At 37.7% G+C, this 17,397-nt stretch overlaps 2 protein-coding genes across 7 annotated transcripts; one reads left to right on the top strand and one right to left on the bottom strand.

Moving 5' to 3' along the window:
• Positions 1-3,780: 3,780 nt before the first annotated feature.
• LOC123316388 (deoxyhypusine hydroxylase) lies at positions 3,781-4,843 on the top strand. The gene is made up of 2 exons (XM_044902444.1): positions 3,781-4,138; positions 4,194-4,843. Exons 1-2 carry the CDS (start codon positions 3,859-3,861, stop codon positions 4,820-4,822), a joined length of 909 nt encoding a protein of 302 aa, XP_044758379.1. The 5' UTR covers positions 3,781-3,858; the 3' UTR covers positions 4,823-4,843.
• Positions 4,844-5,444: 601 nt separating this feature from the next.
• Positions 5,445-16,783, bottom strand: LOC123316387 (epsin-2). 6 transcript variants are annotated; one of them, XR_006538068.1, is made up of 12 exons: positions 16,564-16,783; positions 15,195-15,230; positions 13,308-13,677; positions 11,730-11,948; positions 10,290-10,479; positions 10,119-10,230; positions 9,328-9,607; positions 7,569-7,733; positions 7,327-7,509; positions 7,097-7,269; positions 6,840-6,884; positions 5,445-6,706 (listed from the first exon to the last, which is right to left on the bottom strand). XR_006538068.1 is itself a non-coding variant. In XM_044902438.1 (11 exons), the coding sequence occupies exons 3-10, from the start codon at positions 13,675-13,677 to the stop codon at positions 7,136-7,138; spliced, it is 1,653 nt and encodes a 550-aa protein (XP_044758373.1). In that variant the 5' UTR covers positions 15,195-15,230; positions 16,564-16,783; the 3' UTR covers positions 5,445-6,884; positions 7,097-7,135. The 6 variants fall into 6 exon arrangements, 5 of the variants coding, with proteins under 5 accessions (XP_044758373.1, XP_044758377.1, XP_044758375.1 ...); XM_044902438.1 differs by having other exon boundaries at positions 5,445-6,884; XM_044902442.1 differs by having other exon boundaries at positions 5,445-6,884; positions 7,569-7,727.
• Positions 16,784-17,397: the final 614 nt, after the last annotated feature.

The following is a 17,397-nucleotide window of genomic DNA, read 5'->3' as shown; positions in this document are numbered from 1 at the left end:
GTCTTCGAGGGACCGCAAAAAGTTCTTCAGGTAAATCAGGTCCAATCTCAACACTAAGGTGACCATCCCGATGGTTAGGAATCGACAAGGCTGCGTGAGCAAAAGTGCTGCCGAGTCTGCAGAGTCTTTATCTGAAACTTTTGCAGCTAGCTTCATCAAGGAACATGACAACCTTCCTAGGACAAATTTTGCCGGCACTCAAAGTCAGCTCTCTTCGGTCGAGTTTCCTCCCGAACTTGTTGAAAAGCATTTGTCCTCACTGGATATTGCAAGTGCACCTGGAGGCGATGGGATTTCTGCTCGATTGCTCAAACATTGCGCTACATCATTATCTCTCCCGCTGTCCATGATTTTTGAGCGATCGTTCGCCACGCACTCGTTGCCGGGATGCTGGAAGGAGGCTCTGGTTACTCCGGTTTTCAAAAAAGGTGACAAGCACGACCCGAACAATTACAGACCAATTAGTCTTATCCCTATAATTTCTAAAATCTGCGAGAAAATAATTCATGAAAAGATTCTTCATTTCGCCCTCTCTAACCGTATTATCCCTGATAATCAGCATGGATTTCTGCCGGGCCGTTCCGTGATCACCAATCTATTGTCGTGTGTTAACGATTGGAGTACGATGCTGGATAGTCAGGTTCCTGTAGACATCCTTTACTTGGATTTTTCTAAGGCCTTCGATCGGGTGCCCCACAAACGTTTGCTCCTCAAACTCGAGAATCTTGGAATTTGTGGTGATCTGCTCCTGTGGATCAGAGCTTTTCTCTCCGGCAGAACATTTCGAGTTCGTGTCGGAGATTCTCTGTCCTCTGGAAGGGATGTGGTTAGTGGAGTTCCGCAGGGTTCTGTTCTGGGCCCACTCCTCTTCCTACTGTTCACATCAGACCTCCCTACTGGGCTGAAGTCGACTTGCTCCTTGTTTGCCGACGACGCAAAAATTTACGGTAACCCGTTAACCGGGGCGCACCATTTGCAGGATAACCTCGACTCTATTCTGAGATGGTGCAGTGCTTGGATGATTCCTCTGAACATAGAAAAATGTAAAGTGTTCCACATGGGTATGAATAATCCAAAACGAATCTACCATTTAAATCAAGATATTATTCAACCGGTTTCTTCCCACTGTGATCTCGGAGTTACTATGACCGAGGACTTGTCTTGGTCTGAACATGTTGTGGCTGTTACCAACAAGGCCAAAAGAATGCTGTACATGGTCCAGAAGACCTTTGGACGCTGTGATCCTCAGACCAGCAGCTTTCTATATTCCACTTATGTGCGTCCTATTCTTGAATACGCTGGACCAGTGTGGGCACCAGTCCTATCCCGTGATAAGAACCTCCTCGAATCAGTCCAGCGAAGGGCCACAAGGATGCCTTACGGTGTAATAAGACCTAGTTATGAAGAAAGACTGGGTTTGATGGGCCTGCCAACTTTCGAAGCTCGACGCTTAAGAGGAGACTTAATTATATCCTATAGGGCTTTACATCATCTGTTTGATGTGGATCTATCGGTTCTCTTCACTCTCAATCCTATCACTCATTTAAGAGGACACAATTTAAAATTGGCGAAAGAAAAGTTCAAGTCTGCCAGTAGAGAACACTTCTTAACCAACAGGATTTTCGGCTCTTGGAACGTACTACCAACCGACGTGGTTAACGCTCCTTCGGTAAACGCGTTTAAGAATTCTTTGGACAGGTGGCTCGCTAGCAACGCCCAGTGACAGTTCTTTGTGCTGTGCTTAACGACTGTGACAATTCATTTTTTCTTTTTTCTCATATGTTGTAATTTTATTGAGTTTATAGATTTTATCTCAACTCTACTCCATGTTCATAATAACCTATTATGAATCTATTCTATCATCTATCATATCATCTATCTATCATATCATCTATTTGCCATGGTGAATAGATGTAAATATTCATCCCAGTCCCACTGTAATCAGAAACTACTTTGGCTAGAAACTACCATGGTCCGATTCATTCGTTCGACCATGCCGTCTGATTGTGGATGAAGAGGTGTAGTCCTTGTTTTGTGAATTCCCAATTCTTTGCTTACTTCTTGGAAAAACGTCGACTCAAAATTTCGGCCTTGATCAGCTCTAGAGGTATTCCAAATCTGCAGAACAATTCTTTGACCAGGAAAGGGGCCGGCGTCCCATGGGGGATTCGACGTTATATTGCTTCATTAGTGCTTTTCCTTTACCATATAAGATCCGTTAGCAGCAGCACAAACCTTGCATCTTCTACACCTATCTTTCGTCTTTCTTACAATTTAGCCAATAAAATCGCTGACTGAATTTTTCCAACGTCTTAGTTATCCCGAAATATCGCCCTAAAGCTCCATTATGTAGTCTGCTCAGATCCTTTTTCATTTTCCAATAAAATTTCAGAAGACCCCCATCAATCTTCAACGTTTCCCATTGTGCCCAATACGACTTTATATTCTGTCTCAGTCTGTATACTTCTTCCCATGTAGGTCGTCTATCGATCTTCTTCCAACTTAGGTTTACTTTCAATTCGTTATCTTCCTCTTTTGTGCTCTTTAAATTTCTTCAGGTAGTCAATCGTTTTCGATTACGGTGGTCCGCCTTAAATCGATCTCTTCTTCCAGGCGCGAGCAATGGCTGCAATTCTCGGGACAAGGTCTTCTTGATAACCCGTCTGGCTAGTCCCCGCTCTGTGTTCGGTGTCGAAGTCATACTCTTGAAGCCTCTCAATCCACCTAGCCACTAGTCCTTCTGAGTTTTTATAACTCAGCCATTTCAAAGCAGGATGGTTCGTCCTTAGTAAAAATTTCCTTCCGAACAAATATTTGTAGAAATAAAAAGAATTAATTCAGATGCATACCTCCCGCCGTTATGAATATCGACAGGTGTTACGATCTGAATGAGCTAGCCAATTTGCAAATTTTCCTTCTATATCTCTGCATATACGGACCGCCTACTTACTGAGCAGAAGAAACCAAACTGTATATACGGACCACAGCCTTGCTTGTGTTTTTTCATAGACATAGAGACATGGACTGTGCCTTCCTTATTATTATTTGAACCGGGGTCGTTGTGGCACTATTAATTATTAGCCTTCCGGAAACTATGACCATGTATGATCTTTTGTTCTCCACCCTACTCATTCATAGGAACCCAAGGAGATCGTCAATGGTGTTGAAAAAACTGATAACAGAGACAACCTGTCTCTGCTGATAACATCCTTAGGGGCCATAGCCGTTACCTCGTGAGTATATAGGACCGGTTTCCCCATATGAGTGGTTCTTAGGTCCGCCAGCTCTGGACACTTGCATACCATGTGTTCAGCTTGTGCCTTCCCTTTCTATCTATGCATGAAATACGGTCAAACAAAGTGACAGAGAGAATCTGAACATCGGGCATGTTAGTTGTCTTTTTCTAGAATTTTGATTGGTCCGTACTCACCTCTATGTGAACAGAAAAGAGACAGGTATCAGCCCGACGATCATTTCTCTCTTTCTATAAAATAGCCAATTTCATGCTGGCATTGCTCAGTCCATGTTTCTATGTCTATTGTCTATGATCGGACTATGGAAAATGGAAGGAGGTCTCTACCACAAACCACAGAACACTATCTGTACCCTGCATATATGGAGGGAGGGGTACCCTCCATACATCCATAATAATCATTGAACTAAAGAAAGTTTAGTTCAATGATAATAATACGGACCATACCCCAAAGAGGAAATCTTTGGTTACATTTTGTCCACAGAATTTCATACTGATTTATCTCTATCAGAGACAACCTCTGATCTCTATGCTCTACTGCTGTTGACTGCAATTTTTGGATTTTTGCAATTTGTCTATGAATTTTTGATTTCAATCAGTTAAAAATGTTGCCTGTAAGTGAAGATCAAATTAAAGCAATTGGGGAAGTACTGAGTAACGACAAAAGACCCCTCAAAGAAAGATTTCGAGCTCTGTTTACACTCAGAAATATAGGAGGACCTATTGCGATAGAACTCATCAGCAAATGCTTCAATGATCCATCAGTTTTGCTTAAACATGAGCTAGCATATTGCTTAGGGCAAATGCAAGATGAGAAGGCCATTGGTACATTGATATCTGTTTTAAAAGATGAAAATCAGGAACCCATGGTCAGACATGAAGCTGGTAAGCAAACTCGTGCAATAACATACTGGAAAGCTCATAAACTTGATAATTATAGCTGAAGCTTTGGGTGCAATAGGATCAGAAGAAGCCTTAGAATATCTTGAGGAATACAAACATGATAAAGTTGTTGAAGTTGCAGAAACATGTGAATTAGCTTTGGAGAGAATCAAATGGCTTAAAAATTCAGGGGATGAAACCAAAAATCTATCTCAAAGCCTGTATAATTCAGTTGATCCAGCACCACCAGCTTTGAGTACAAATATCAGTGAATTGAAAGAAATATTGATGGACAATAAGGCCACTCTATTCAACAGATATAGAGCCATGTTTGCCCTACGTAACATTGGGTCAGAAAAAGCAATAGCAGCTTTGGGAGAAGCTCTTAATTATGGAAGTGCACTTTTCAAGCATGAAATAGCTTTTGTCCTAGGTCAGATGCAAAAGGAATGTAGTATTGAATATTTGAAACATTCTCTTGAGGATGACAGAGAAAATGAAATGGTTAGGCATGAATGTGCTGAAGCGCTAGGATCAATAGCAACAGAAGAATGTACCAATATATTGAATAAGTATCTGAATGATGATAAAAGGGTTGTGAAAGAAAGTTGTATCATAGCATTGGATATGTGTGAATATGAAAATAGTCCGGAATTTCAATATGCCAATACCTTGAAAACTGTATGATGAATAAAATTTGAAAGATTATAGAGTGTTGTATAAATAACTTTTGGAATGAATATGGAAATGCTTTTGAATTATTTTCCATTTCCTTTACTACCACCCATTACCCAGATATCAAGATAAGTTCTCAATTTCTGAAATCACTTTGATGGTCAAGTTAACACGTTGACTGTCCCCATTCTAATTTTTTTTTTACCCCCCACGTCCAACACATTTATCCCAAGATAAGGGTTGCTTTTGTGTGATAAAATATATATTCTATGAAAAAATTAATTCTGCAGCCATTTAAGGAACTGTTCATGTTCAAAATTTTCAAGTCCAATGCAAGGCTTGATGCTGATATTTCTTGAATCATGTATGATTAATTATGATTGAGGTTATCAATACATATTTCTACAAGAGGTTCAGCCCATATGAACCGACCACACTGCAGCGTTCATGAAAAGTAACCATATTTATCTTGAACGTTAAATGAATCAATGAATCACATACGACTCATGGACTCCTGGCGAAAATCTTTATGAATCATATGTGATGCATGGGACAGTCAACGTGTTAAATAATTACCGTCAATAAAAGTTATTATGTTTTCAGTTTAAGGTGAAGGAAGACTAATAAAACAAGATTTCAAATTACTAAATAATATATTGCAAAAAGCATAAATAATAACAATGATAAAAATTCAATAGACAATAATTCAATGAATGATATTTAAACTTATAACATTCTATACAATAATGCAAAAGACGTATTTTAGTATGAAATAAATTACATATAATTTATATGAAAATTTGTCTAGCTATCATTTTATTCATGAGTTAATTCCAAAAATTCAACTTTCATCCACAAAATGTCAATATGTACATATGTACAATATAAAAATGCATCAACCATTTCGTACTTTCAACATACTGATCGTTAAGCGAGGATTTTCAACTTCCTCAATATCAAGGTCCAATATAATTCATAAATATAAAACTTCCACAATATTAATTCATTTTTTTTGGGGTTTCAATAATCACTTAATATTTCATACGCTTTCTAAAAACAGAACTGAAAGCCTGCCACAAATACTAAAATTAAAAATGCTTTTCACAACTTTGAAATAAAAATTCAATGATTCTGCTGGCAAAGGAATGAAACATTGAGAAAGTGTCGTTAAAATTCCATAAAGCAAGCCTTGGAAGATATTTAAAAAATAATTATCAGGAAAATTTTAAGGTTTTTTGGCATAACAGTTATTATCTTTTTAAGGTTGAAAGCAGCTATTAATTCATTTGAATGTGAATCGAATTTTAAATGCTATTCAGTCGGTGCTGAAGATGTTGAGGAAAGAATCTTAGGACTTTATTGCTTCATCAATAGAAGAAAAAAAAAATAGCTGCTGGTAAGGTCAGAAGTGATCATAGCACCAATAGTATTTTCCCCACCGTAATTTACAAAATCACCTTGTATATAAGAAGTCTATAAAAATGAAATTTATTATTTCATTATGAATAAAAACAATTGAGATAAATCTCGACTATTTCGGAAAAAAATCAAATTTCATATAATTTCATTGATGTTTTAGTAAAACAGATAAATATCTCAATATAATTATACAATCATAATATTATATACATATTATTATGTAAAATCATTTTACAATTTTTTTGGACTTTATTAGAAAATACAATTTAAACTTCCTATATAAGTCCTAAATTACATGTAGAAAAATATATAAATAGTTTCTTCAATTAATAATGAACCTTCACAAATGCTCGACAATTGACAAATGGCTAGATAAAAAAAAGTTCAATTGTATTGCCAACCAAGAATTTCAGATAAGAATTCTCTTTCAAAGGAACTGCCGTATTCAAAATTATTGTATCAACAACAATTACTCGACTGAAATGAATGTGAAATGGTGAATGATCAAGTTGAAGTTACGGTTTCGTACCAATCATTTTTCATAGATTTATATCACTTCAATTTATGATGAAAATTTTTATTATTATCAAACTATTATTTTCATAATCACCTTAGTCCTTTTGTTGTCTTTTCGCCGTCTTCATAGCGATGTAACCTGAAGAATGATGACAGACTATTTTATAAACTCCCAATTCAGTATGCTTCAATAATTTTTTATTTATTTTTTTTTTTAACCAGGTACACTTTCCCGCTTCAAAACGCTCATCTGACTACTGTAGTACACGTCTGAATGAATTATGATACATCTGGTGTGTGGTTACAGAAAATAAAGGTGGTTAAAAATTGTTTCCGAAACATATCACTTACTTGAGTAATGAAATACTTCAAAACATCGAATTTCCAATGTTAAGATAAAAATGGATTCGCTGGTTCGTTAGCTTTCGTCCAAGGGGACTGACTATTTGTTGTACTTTGCACAGGGGTCCAAGGGTCCTGTACAGTTTGATTGACAGTCAGATAGTTAGGCCCAAAACCATTGCCTAAAAATGGGGAAATTGATTAATATCCCTCAGATCTTGAGAGTTCTTTTAACTTACCCAAACTAGGTCCTAATGCGTACTGGCCAGGTGAGGGAAAAACGACAGGTGCTGGTGCAGTGAACGGTGCAAATGAAGCTTGCTTGATTTCGTTCATCGAAGGTTTGACTGGGGTGGTGTTGAAGACCGGCCTGGGTGGTTGGTCCTGAAAAGGGTTCGCTCCTTGTGGATTCGCTGTTTTACCTTGAAAAATAGTTAATATTAGTCGAATCTGTAATTTTTGAATAGTAATAAAAACGTACTCATCACCAGATTGTCCAGATTAACCAATGAAGAATTTTCGCCCAGGAAAGACTGAGGTGTTTTTTTGGTCACACCGGTGGCTGACCCAGCGGTTTGCGTCTCGGGTAAACTGTCACCCAGAAGGCTCAGTTCGAACGGATCCCCATTGTTATTGCTGACTGTAACTGAAAAATTAATTGGTAAAGAAATGTATTGAATTCGCAGAAAATTACGCGAACTAGAAACATAATGGGAAATTCCCCCCGATTTGGGTTATTACCGCAGATGCAGATTTGAATTTTGATATTGAGAGCTTTATTCATATTTTTCAATATTGCTGAAGAAACTGTCCAAGTTAATTTTTCAAAAATGGGGTTTTGAACAGCTTCGTTTCCCGCGCACAAATTGGCAACAGCGCCCCTTAACTAGCTTCATTGAACTGGCCCTAAGACAGTTAGGATTGACTCCCGCGACTTTAGGCACTTACAATTGTCAAATAATGAGGTTATGTCTCGTTTACAATAGAGCACTCTAACTAACGATTTGTCAAAATCAGCTAAGCGTTCGTTGTCGTGGGGCACACAAACTTTTCCCTCCATTGATTTGCATGCTGTTTTGGTCGAGTATCGTGTTTTGCGCATCTTTTTGGAAAAAATGTTCTTCCGTTTAATTAGTGTGATTAAACTATAAATATTTCAGAAATGCCTCTTTAGTGATAATAAAAAGCTTTGTGTGCCCCACGGCAACGAACGGTGAGCTGATTTTGACAAATCGTTAGAATACCCTATATAACAACTGTTGATTTTCAAGAAACGCTCTTGTTTTATCAATCTACTCTTTAACCTATTTTACTTCATTATCCACATAATCTGTAGTTGATGTTATGTAGATAATAAGTATTGTCCTTTATTATGTACCTTACATCGACTACAGGTTATGTGGATAATGAAGGACAACAGGTTAGTTATATTGATTAATGAACCATTGCTTTGAACTGGCCCTAAGAAGGGGAGGATAAAATCCTGAACAAGATGGAACGACTCTGGGTACTCACAACTGTCAAAGAATTAGGTGATGCCTTGTTTACCATATAACAGCTGGCGATATTCAAGAAGCCATCTTCGTTTATCTAATCAACATAGCCAATCTGCGGTTCTTTGTTACCTGTAGTCGATGTTATGTAATAATAAGGGACAACAGTTTAGTTACATTTATTAGATAAACCAAGATGGCTTCTCTCACCAGCTGTTGAAAGGTAAACCAGACATAACCTCATTCTTTGACAGTTGCAAGTACCCAAAAAAGATCATTCTGCATTCAATAGTCTACGTCTTAGGGCCAGTTCATATTAATGAAAAGAACTCAAGTTTTTGAGGCGCCGTTGCCAAGTTGTTCAAATTATTCTCCTTTTTCGAGCACTTTAACCAGGTCTTCTAGGAAAAGGTTGAAAGAGGAAATTTTGAAGATATTTCATTATTCTCTGGTATTTCATTTCCTGAGATCATAATTCAAGATTTTTCACAGGATATAGGAAACGTGGATGGTCAAAAACTATGGGCATTAGTTGGGTTTAGTTTTTGACCATGCAAGTTTCCTATATCCTGTGAAAAATCTGGAATATTTCATTATATTTTCGTCTGGAGTAGAATTCCCCATTGTACATGATATGGACTAGGACGACTCATTTATTCGCGTTTCGCTATTTCAATAGCATCTTCAGGAGGAGTAGGTCAAATAACCCATCCTAGTGAAATCATGTTCGTATCAATTCCAAATTACCGTTAGATTGAACCGTCTGCGGCGACCTGTTCCTGTTCATGATCAGATCGAAATCGTCGAGATCGGTCGAGGAACTCTGACTAGCCGGAGACCACGGGTCGTTCTTCGTCTCCGATTCTTTAGGCCTTGGCGGAAGCGTGGAATCCAATATGTTGGCGGACGAGGGCACGACCCAGGATTCCGTTTTAGCAGCCTGGCCGATCGCGGGAGTCCATGGATCGGCGGAGGCTGCGTTTCCCACGTGGTTTGGTGAGGTATGATCGTGCCACGTAGAGGACTGCTGAAATGGATCGTGAAAATTTTAGAATGTTAGACGTGGATCAACGAAATCCCTGACTCTTCGATTGAACCGTAGTTGACCTTTACAGGGTATTTTTAAAGGTGGAAGGGCGAGAAACTCAATCTGACGATGACCGAATAAGGTTTCATTAAGAGTATGACTAAAGAAAAGGGATCAAGACGCTAGTGTCAATTAAAACTGAAAATTCATAAAGTTTTCCAAAAGATCCCATACAATCATTTCGATAGTCTTGAATGCACCAACTGAAAAATGACGGTTCAGTCATCTGTTTTATCTGCCCTTACAGTCCCGTGCTTGAATTTATAGAGGGGATGATGACACCACCATCTTGAATATTTCACAAAGGCGTTTCTGGCGAAATGATTTATTTCGACGATTTCTACTTTCGAAAATAAAGATCCACCTTTGAAAACACCACGTAAAAGTCTACTAGTTAGTTCAGAATTGAACCACAACCCAAATGATAGGTTACAAAATGAGTAAAACCCACCTGTGTCTTATCCTGGGCTGGCATACCCCACGGATCCAATTGAACCCCCGTTGCATCCCCCAAATTCACGTCTAATAAGTCGACCATGTGTCCTTGCTTCTTTTCTTGGTTTCTGTAAACGAAAGGATTTGTTTTTTGTTGATATCGAAGACTTTTCGAGGTAAAACTCACTTGAAATCTTGTTGACTTTGACTGAGGGCAAGTTGCAACCGGACGTCGTCGGATTTTCTCTTTTGTTCCTCCTGCTCCGCCTCCTCCCTGGACATGGCCAGAGCCAACTGCAACTGCAGCTCTTCCTCGCCGGCAGTTTGCGGCCTCGCGTTCTCGATTTCTCTGGGTAGATCCACTGAAACAGATTTGGCTAGATGGGCCCCATATAAAATCGATAGAGGAAATGGAAGGGAAATTTCACAACGAATTTGTAATGTTGAAGATAGCACTCTTTATAAATATCAGTGAAATGCGCAGGTTAACTGGTTCCAAATAAGGTTATTTTTTAAAGAACACGTTTTAATGGCTGATGTTTTTGTTGGTACTCCTGATTTCACGTCAATGTATCTTGACATTTGAAATTATAGGTCATTCAAGAATGATTGACATCCCAGTAGGACTTGAAAGGCCAGACGCAGCTTGAATCTGGTCATAAAAGATCTTCAATAATTTCTGTAGTTTCAATCACAGAGTGGAATATTTAAATAACGTGCGTTCAAAAAAATTCGTCGTCAAGTAGGCTATGAAATTTTGAAGGCTGATGTTCGGTATATCGACGTTCAAAATTCTATAGCCTACTTGACAACGAATTTTTTTGAACGCACGTTATAACCTAGAAGAGTATTTGAAAAGAAGAAATATTCAAATTGAGAGCATATTCATCAGCAATCAAAATTGATATAATTATCTCTCCAATTTGTTGGATTGAATCAAGAATGTAAACAGCTCTACAAAACTCAAATTACCTTCGGTCAGTGCATAGATTCATAATAATTAGTCTGTGGATCGCTGTTTATTCACAATACCAACCTGAATTCTGTAACACAAAATCTGAACTTATGGGCTATTACCAACTTAAATTCGATTTTCCATAGCCACCCGAGATGTCAATCATTCTTGAATGGACTATAGTTTTGGTCAGCTGAAGTTTCTGTAGTTAATTCTATGTTCTCTTACATGTGTTCATAGATCATATAATTCTTGGTGTTCATAGATTATATGCTTAGAAAATATGAAGTGATTTCGTGATTTGAAATGAAATCAGGAGATCCAACATAATTTTCATCCAATCAGACATGATATTCACAAAAATCGATATTTTTAACTAGATTGTCCCAAGGAGCATTTTAAGAATGGAAATAAATAAGGCAAACCTCAACATGTTACATGTTACGAAATTTCCCAATCTTAGAGGACTACTTCCAAAACTTTTGAGTTGACAACTTCTATTGAAGTCCATCTTAGATTAACTATGAGTTCTATCCCTCTATAGAGAAGCCGGTGAAGTATGCTCCTCTACTCTACAAATGGCTGATTCCCGCAAATCTCGTTCGAACATGAATCGATGTTACAGTGAATGTTGGCAGTATCTATTCAAATAGAAATTTCAATTTGTCTTACCCGCATCGCGACTGCCACTCCAATCGCCTCTAAACGCCGGAAATCTAGGACTCGTTGGTGTATCTATCCCTGTGTCGCTACCGAAGGCGCTTGCGCTCTGCGCGAATCGTTCTTTGGCTTTCAGAGCTCTGGCCCTTTCGTTTTTCAATTTTTCGTCGTCTTTCAGCAGGTTCACCAGTTGCTTCGCTTTCTCCCTGACATTTTGCCCCTGATCTTTGCCTGGAAGAATAAGTCAGTCAGTCAAACCCATGAGACTGTATGATATGTTGCCAATTAATCTCCGGAGGCCATATAATCGGGGAAACGGCGATATAAAACACATTTTATAGGTTGTTTTTTGCAATGAGTAGAGTAATTACGGTTTTATTCCAAAGCGGTCATGGAAGTGCCGAAGGAAACTCAATGAAATAGGTAAGAACAACAAGGTCTCTTTAGTCTGGGTTCCATTTCTCTCTACAATCAAAGGAAACGCAAAGCCAAACACTTACACAAACGTCACTTACTGGCCAAGAGCCTTTCTGTGATAAAGGAAAATGGACCTATAAGGAAGAGTTTCTGGTGAAGGAAGAAAACAAAAGAGAAGCACTCTGGAGGAATCTTCCAGGAATGGATCATTCCAAAAAAATTCCTACAGGATTTTAAAACTGCAAGATGTAAGAAGTATTTGGGTCTGAGTAAAAATAAGTTACTGTCTCCTCACCGGCTTCCTCACAGGACATTGTAGCCTTAGAAAGCATAAGATGAGAAAGGGGTATCAGAAACTGACGAATTTAGATTCTGTAGGGAAAAGGAGGAAACTGGTACTGGAGTTCATTGGAACTCTGGAGCTGAAGGGCGAGCTTTAGAGGGCGCTTGTGAAAACAGCTCTGTGTGGGGGCACAATAGACCTTAAGGTCGCAGTGAAATCTAACCCCCTTACCAAACTATAAACTATTCAACTATTGTAGTTAATAGTATTTCCCTTCATTTATTCAACTATTATTATTTTTTAAGTGATATTTTTTTGAACATTAATTTTCTATTTCATAACTCGGGCTGGCAAAAATCTACACTTTCAGTATACCATGGAGAACGTGGATATCGATTGTGAGTACCGATAAACCGGTTTCGCTCTTGTTTGAGCTCGTCAGTATCACATAACTCAACTCATGAAGTGAAGGACCTTTTGTTGAAAGCCAGCAGTGGCATCGAAGTATTAAATAAATCGATGCGACACCTGGAGTTCAAAGACCTAAGCTTTCTCCTACATGGCTACTCAAAGGTAGATATCTGCGTACATTTCTCTTCACCCTTCTCAGTGTTCAGCATTCTGGCACATTCGCCTTGTGGCGTCAATCTGTAATTTTTTATGTTCATCGATATCTGTCAGGGTCGTCAGGGATTTTAGAATAAATACCCAACTTTTGATTGCATTTTTTTCGTTTTTCCGCGTTGTTTCTCGGAAAGAAAAGTGCACAGGTTTCTAATTTATAGCTGAAACGTTACACTATGCACAAGCAACAACTTTTATGACTCCCCTATCTATAATATATCTATGACTAGATCAACTGTTGCCAATCTGCATTGCATTCCTCTTACCTTCCTCGAGATACTGAAAGTCCCTCAGCGTCTGAATGGCGAATATGTTCTCTTTGCATTGCTGTCCAACCTTTTCCGATCCCGTCTTGATCAGATATTCCAACAGTACCAGAGCCTTGTAAACGTGTCTCCAGTTTCTGCCGTGATCGTTCAGCCGTTTCCAGACCATCTGCATTATCTCGGTGAATGCGACCACGTTGTAGGTCAGGTCGGCTATTTCGGCCATCAGGGTGCTACTGGGCCCCCACGGGTCGTTGGACGTGGCCTCGCGCACCTTCTTCTGCGCATCCGAGTAATTGTGAGCGAAATTTTTCAAATTACGCCTGAGGCCGGCAACATTGACCTGCATGTCGTGCGAACCTCGTCTCATCTGAAAAATATCCGGATTTAGTTTAGGAAATCTGTATTGAGAGTGCCTGGTCGGAGACGAATGATTCTATCGACAAAATTTCTAGTTTCGGCCCAAGGAACAGAATTACTCGTATGTACAGTCTTCTTCGGGCAACGTTTAGGCTCCTTCAGTCCCGAAGAAGGCCAAATAAAGGAGCCGAAAAGTCGCTGAAAGAATAGGGTGTACAGGGTGGGCAAAATTCTACTAAGCGGATCTCGAGAACTATAGCAGCTAAAAGAAAATGGATGGCATATTCTCGAGCTCTTTTTTCATGACTAATTCAAATCTGAAAACAGAATCGGCCTATCATTTTTAGATTTCGAGTTATAAACAAAAATTGAGATTTTGACGATTCCGAAAAGTTCTCATAACTTTTTTGTCTTTGAAGTTACAGATCTGAATCTTGAACCTTCTTAGGCACTTTCATACGTAGAATCTACTGACAAAAGATTTTTTTCCAATTCAAAAATAACAAATTCAATAAAAGTTTGTATCTAAAAAAATTAAAGTTCACCTAATGATTCGAAATGAAAAAATATTTTGAGCTCATCAGTGGATTCTATTTAAAAAAGTGCCTGTAGAAGGTTCAAGATTCAGATCTGTAACTTCAAAGACAAAAAAGTTATGAGAACGAAATTGTCAAACTCAATAACGAAGTATCGTAGGAGGCTGCGGTTTTCACCATTCTTTGTTTCTCCGAAAAAGAACTCGGAAATGTGTCATCCGTTTTCTTCTAGCTGCTATAGTTCTCGAGATCCTCTCAGTAAACAACGAATTATGCCCAGCCTGTACATAATTTTAGTTCCTTAGGCCGAAACAACAGATCTTGTTCATAACTCATTGGCAACGATACTCAATGTGGCTTATTGATTATATGTTTATACTGGTCTGGTTTTTCCTAAATACCTTTAGGAAGTGTGGATGTTTTGATTACGATAGAAGTCTCAATCCATCTTGAAAGTCACTCAGTTCAACGCAAATATCTCGGTATTTATCATTCTTTAATTGTTCGGCAGTGTTTCGCTCCTTTATCTTATCAAAATAATAATATCAATTGATAATTTCTTGAATGACGGAAGAAATCGCACCTTCCCATTATTAATTGTTTGAATTTTATCCATTGTAAAATCGAATATCTTTTGTCAAAGAAAATCGATTACTTCATTACTCATACTCTATAAGTGTGAATTAAATAATGATTATACTGTAGTCTATCCAAAAGTAACTTGGACGTTTGTTCTTCTGACGTTAAACCTTTTTCCATATGAAAGTAACAGTTGCATTAGCACTTCCAGTGACCTCGAATACTATAAATACTATATACTACATATAGTACATAGAGACTACAAACTTAAAAACTTGTGATGAGCAAATACCTTCAAGCGAATTAGTAATTCAGCGCGTGCAAGCTGTAAAAATCGACCCAATTGTTTCCTCACCAGTAATTGGTGATCCAACCCCCACATTATGGAAAAATGTTTGGTGATCATACTTACTTTGAATGTACCTAGGTCGATTCCAGAAAACTGAAGCTGCGAAAATAACACAGTTAAAATAGTTTAATTTCACAATTCTGGTTAGATACATGCGACTTAAGGTTCTAGTGAATGGATTTGTAAGATTTCCCGCAAATTGAATAACAAATACAATCGATACGTCTTGGATGCTCGATTTTAAGCAATCTTGGCGTGATTCAGAAGTGACAGATCTATACATTGTTCAGATTTCAACAACAGATCATGAACTAATACACGAGACATCTTTGGATTTTCCTGTAAGTTTTCACAACATATTCACGCGTAAATGGAACATGGAAGTTACTTCGATACGATATTTACAGAAAAACAAATCGAGTAGGTACTTATAAAATGATTTTCAACTATTTTGATGTAGAACTGGTATCAACCAAAAAAAAGAGAGGCAAGAGTAATTATTTTCAAAATAAGGATTTTAATGTACGGCCTTTGGAAGGCAATTCAAGAAAGAGAATATTGATTGATTTGAATAAATACTAAGTTGCTGATCTTATTCATTCCTTGTTATCATTATTTTAATGGTTAAGAGTCCCTATTTTCTCAGTTCAATGTGCTACTGCGAGAAGAGCATCAATTCCTCATTTCTTCCATCACTTGACGCTGTTCAAAGGTTTTTAGTCATTAAATACCTGAGCAATTTCAATATAAATAACTATTTCATGAGGAAACATAAGAAGTGCATTCATATGGACTATCTTGTTAACTAATGATTATTTTGAGTAAGATCGTGAAGTTCATCAAAAAACAATGTGTTCCTACATTAACGATAACCATTAGGTTGCAAATAATACCAAGAAAACCTTGAATCAATTTTTTACAGAGAGAACCTTCGAACTCTATTTGGCTCTTTGATACCTCCAAATTTTAGTGTTTCAGGCATATTTCCAAATCCTATTCGATATGATGATCAGATGATCTCATTACGTTCGAATATTGTTTTATCGGTCCTCGACGAAGTTTCACCTTAAGCAAATAAGCATCAACTTTGTTGACAAGGTTCAAACTGGAAACAAACACTAGGATCTGTCACTTTTGAATACGAAACTTGGTTGCGAGCTTGGTTGTTAATGTGGACTGATGAATAAGAATTACGGCAAACTTCACATCATTTAAAATTAAAAATAAATTAATCAATAGGTCAGCATGCAAACATACTTCAAAGCTGTCTGACAGTAAGTAGTTTAACGCAGCTTCAGTAGCTAAACAGCTCAATTTATGATAGTAAAGAGGAGATAAATGGACACAAAATAGAACAAACATATTTTTGAATCCAAATGAAAGCTTTACCTGAACGAATAACAAGATATTAGTGTTATTCATGACTACTCACCAATTTTGACGAATAATAAATCCACCCAAATGATACACTTAACACTTCCACAGAATCACCTCACGAAATGAACCCACGAACAACACCAAAGATTAACAATATTCTTTTCAATAATTTGTAATGAATTTACAATAAATAATTAGAATAACAACCTCAACAAATGATGACACCTCAGTTTTCCATTTTTTACTTCGAATTTCAATATGGCTGACTATTTTGTTGGTTAACACATCTGTCATTCGTTTGATAGCATCACAGAATCAAAGTTTTCTTTCTCGAGTCGGTCCTAGTATGGTAGATGGAGAGTTAAAATATTATTCTATGATCACATAGACAAGTCACCTAGCGGAAAAAAGAAAAATTAATTTCAACTTTGGCGAATCCAAAAAGTTCTTTCTTGAGTTCAATGAATCCAACTACCGATTGGTACAGTGACTTTATACACCATATATATGGTATATAAAGTCACTGTACCGATTGGCGATGAGGGCGCCATGGAGGGTAGAAACTAAGATGTCTAAAAACATTTTAGACATCTTAGTAGAGACTTGTCCATCTGTGTACTTTCTCACAGTACCGTAAAACGGGGTTACTTTGAACCACGTGGCTACTTTGAACAAAAAATAAATTTCGTTATATTGACTCAAATAATCATTAGGTTTAGCGACATCTAGTTTTCACCACTCAATTCGTCACACATTTAAGAATGGTATGTCAACACTGGTATGAAACTTATTTCTATGAAGTAGGCAATCTCGGCATTTCATTTCTAATCTAAAAAAGTAACGTTCGAAAAGGTGTGCAAACTTCTGTTGCTGCAGCCGTAAGTATTCA

The sequence above is a fragment of the Coccinella septempunctata genome, chromosome 7, assembly GCF_907165205.1.
Source record: "Coccinella septempunctata chromosome 7, icCocSept1.1, whole genome shotgun sequence".
In the NCBI taxonomy this organism is placed as follows: Eukaryota; Metazoa; Arthropoda; class Insecta; order Coleoptera; family Coccinellidae; genus Coccinella; species Coccinella septempunctata.
Note: the sequence above shows the minus strand (reverse complement) of the source record. Positions and strands in the feature narration are given on the sequence as shown.

What these genes read in the sequence shown, in the direction of transcription:
- LOC123316388 (XM_044902444.1), top strand. Translation starts at nt 3,859, where the DNA reads ATGTTGCCTGTAAGTGAAGATCAAATTAAAGCAATTGGGGAAGTACTG. An exon ending in CATGGTCAGACATGAAGCTG is followed by an intron (nt 4,139 to 4,193) that starts GTAAGCAAACTC and finishes TGATAATTATAG; the next exon opens with CTGAAGCTTTGGGTGCAATA.
- LOC123316387 (XM_044902438.1), bottom strand. Translation starts at nt 13,677, where the DNA reads ATGAGACGAGGTTCGCACGACATGCAGGTCAATGTTGCCGGCCTCAGG. An exon ending in CTTTCAGTATCTCGAGGAAG is followed by an intron (nt 11,949 to 13,307) that starts GTAAGAGGAATG and finishes TTATTCTTCCAG; the next exon opens with GCAAAGATCAGGGGCAAAAT. An exon ending in CAGCCCAGGATAAGACACAG is followed by an intron (nt 9,608 to 10,118) that starts GTGGGTTTTACT and finishes GATCCATTTCAG; the next exon opens with CAGTCCTCTACGTGGCACGA.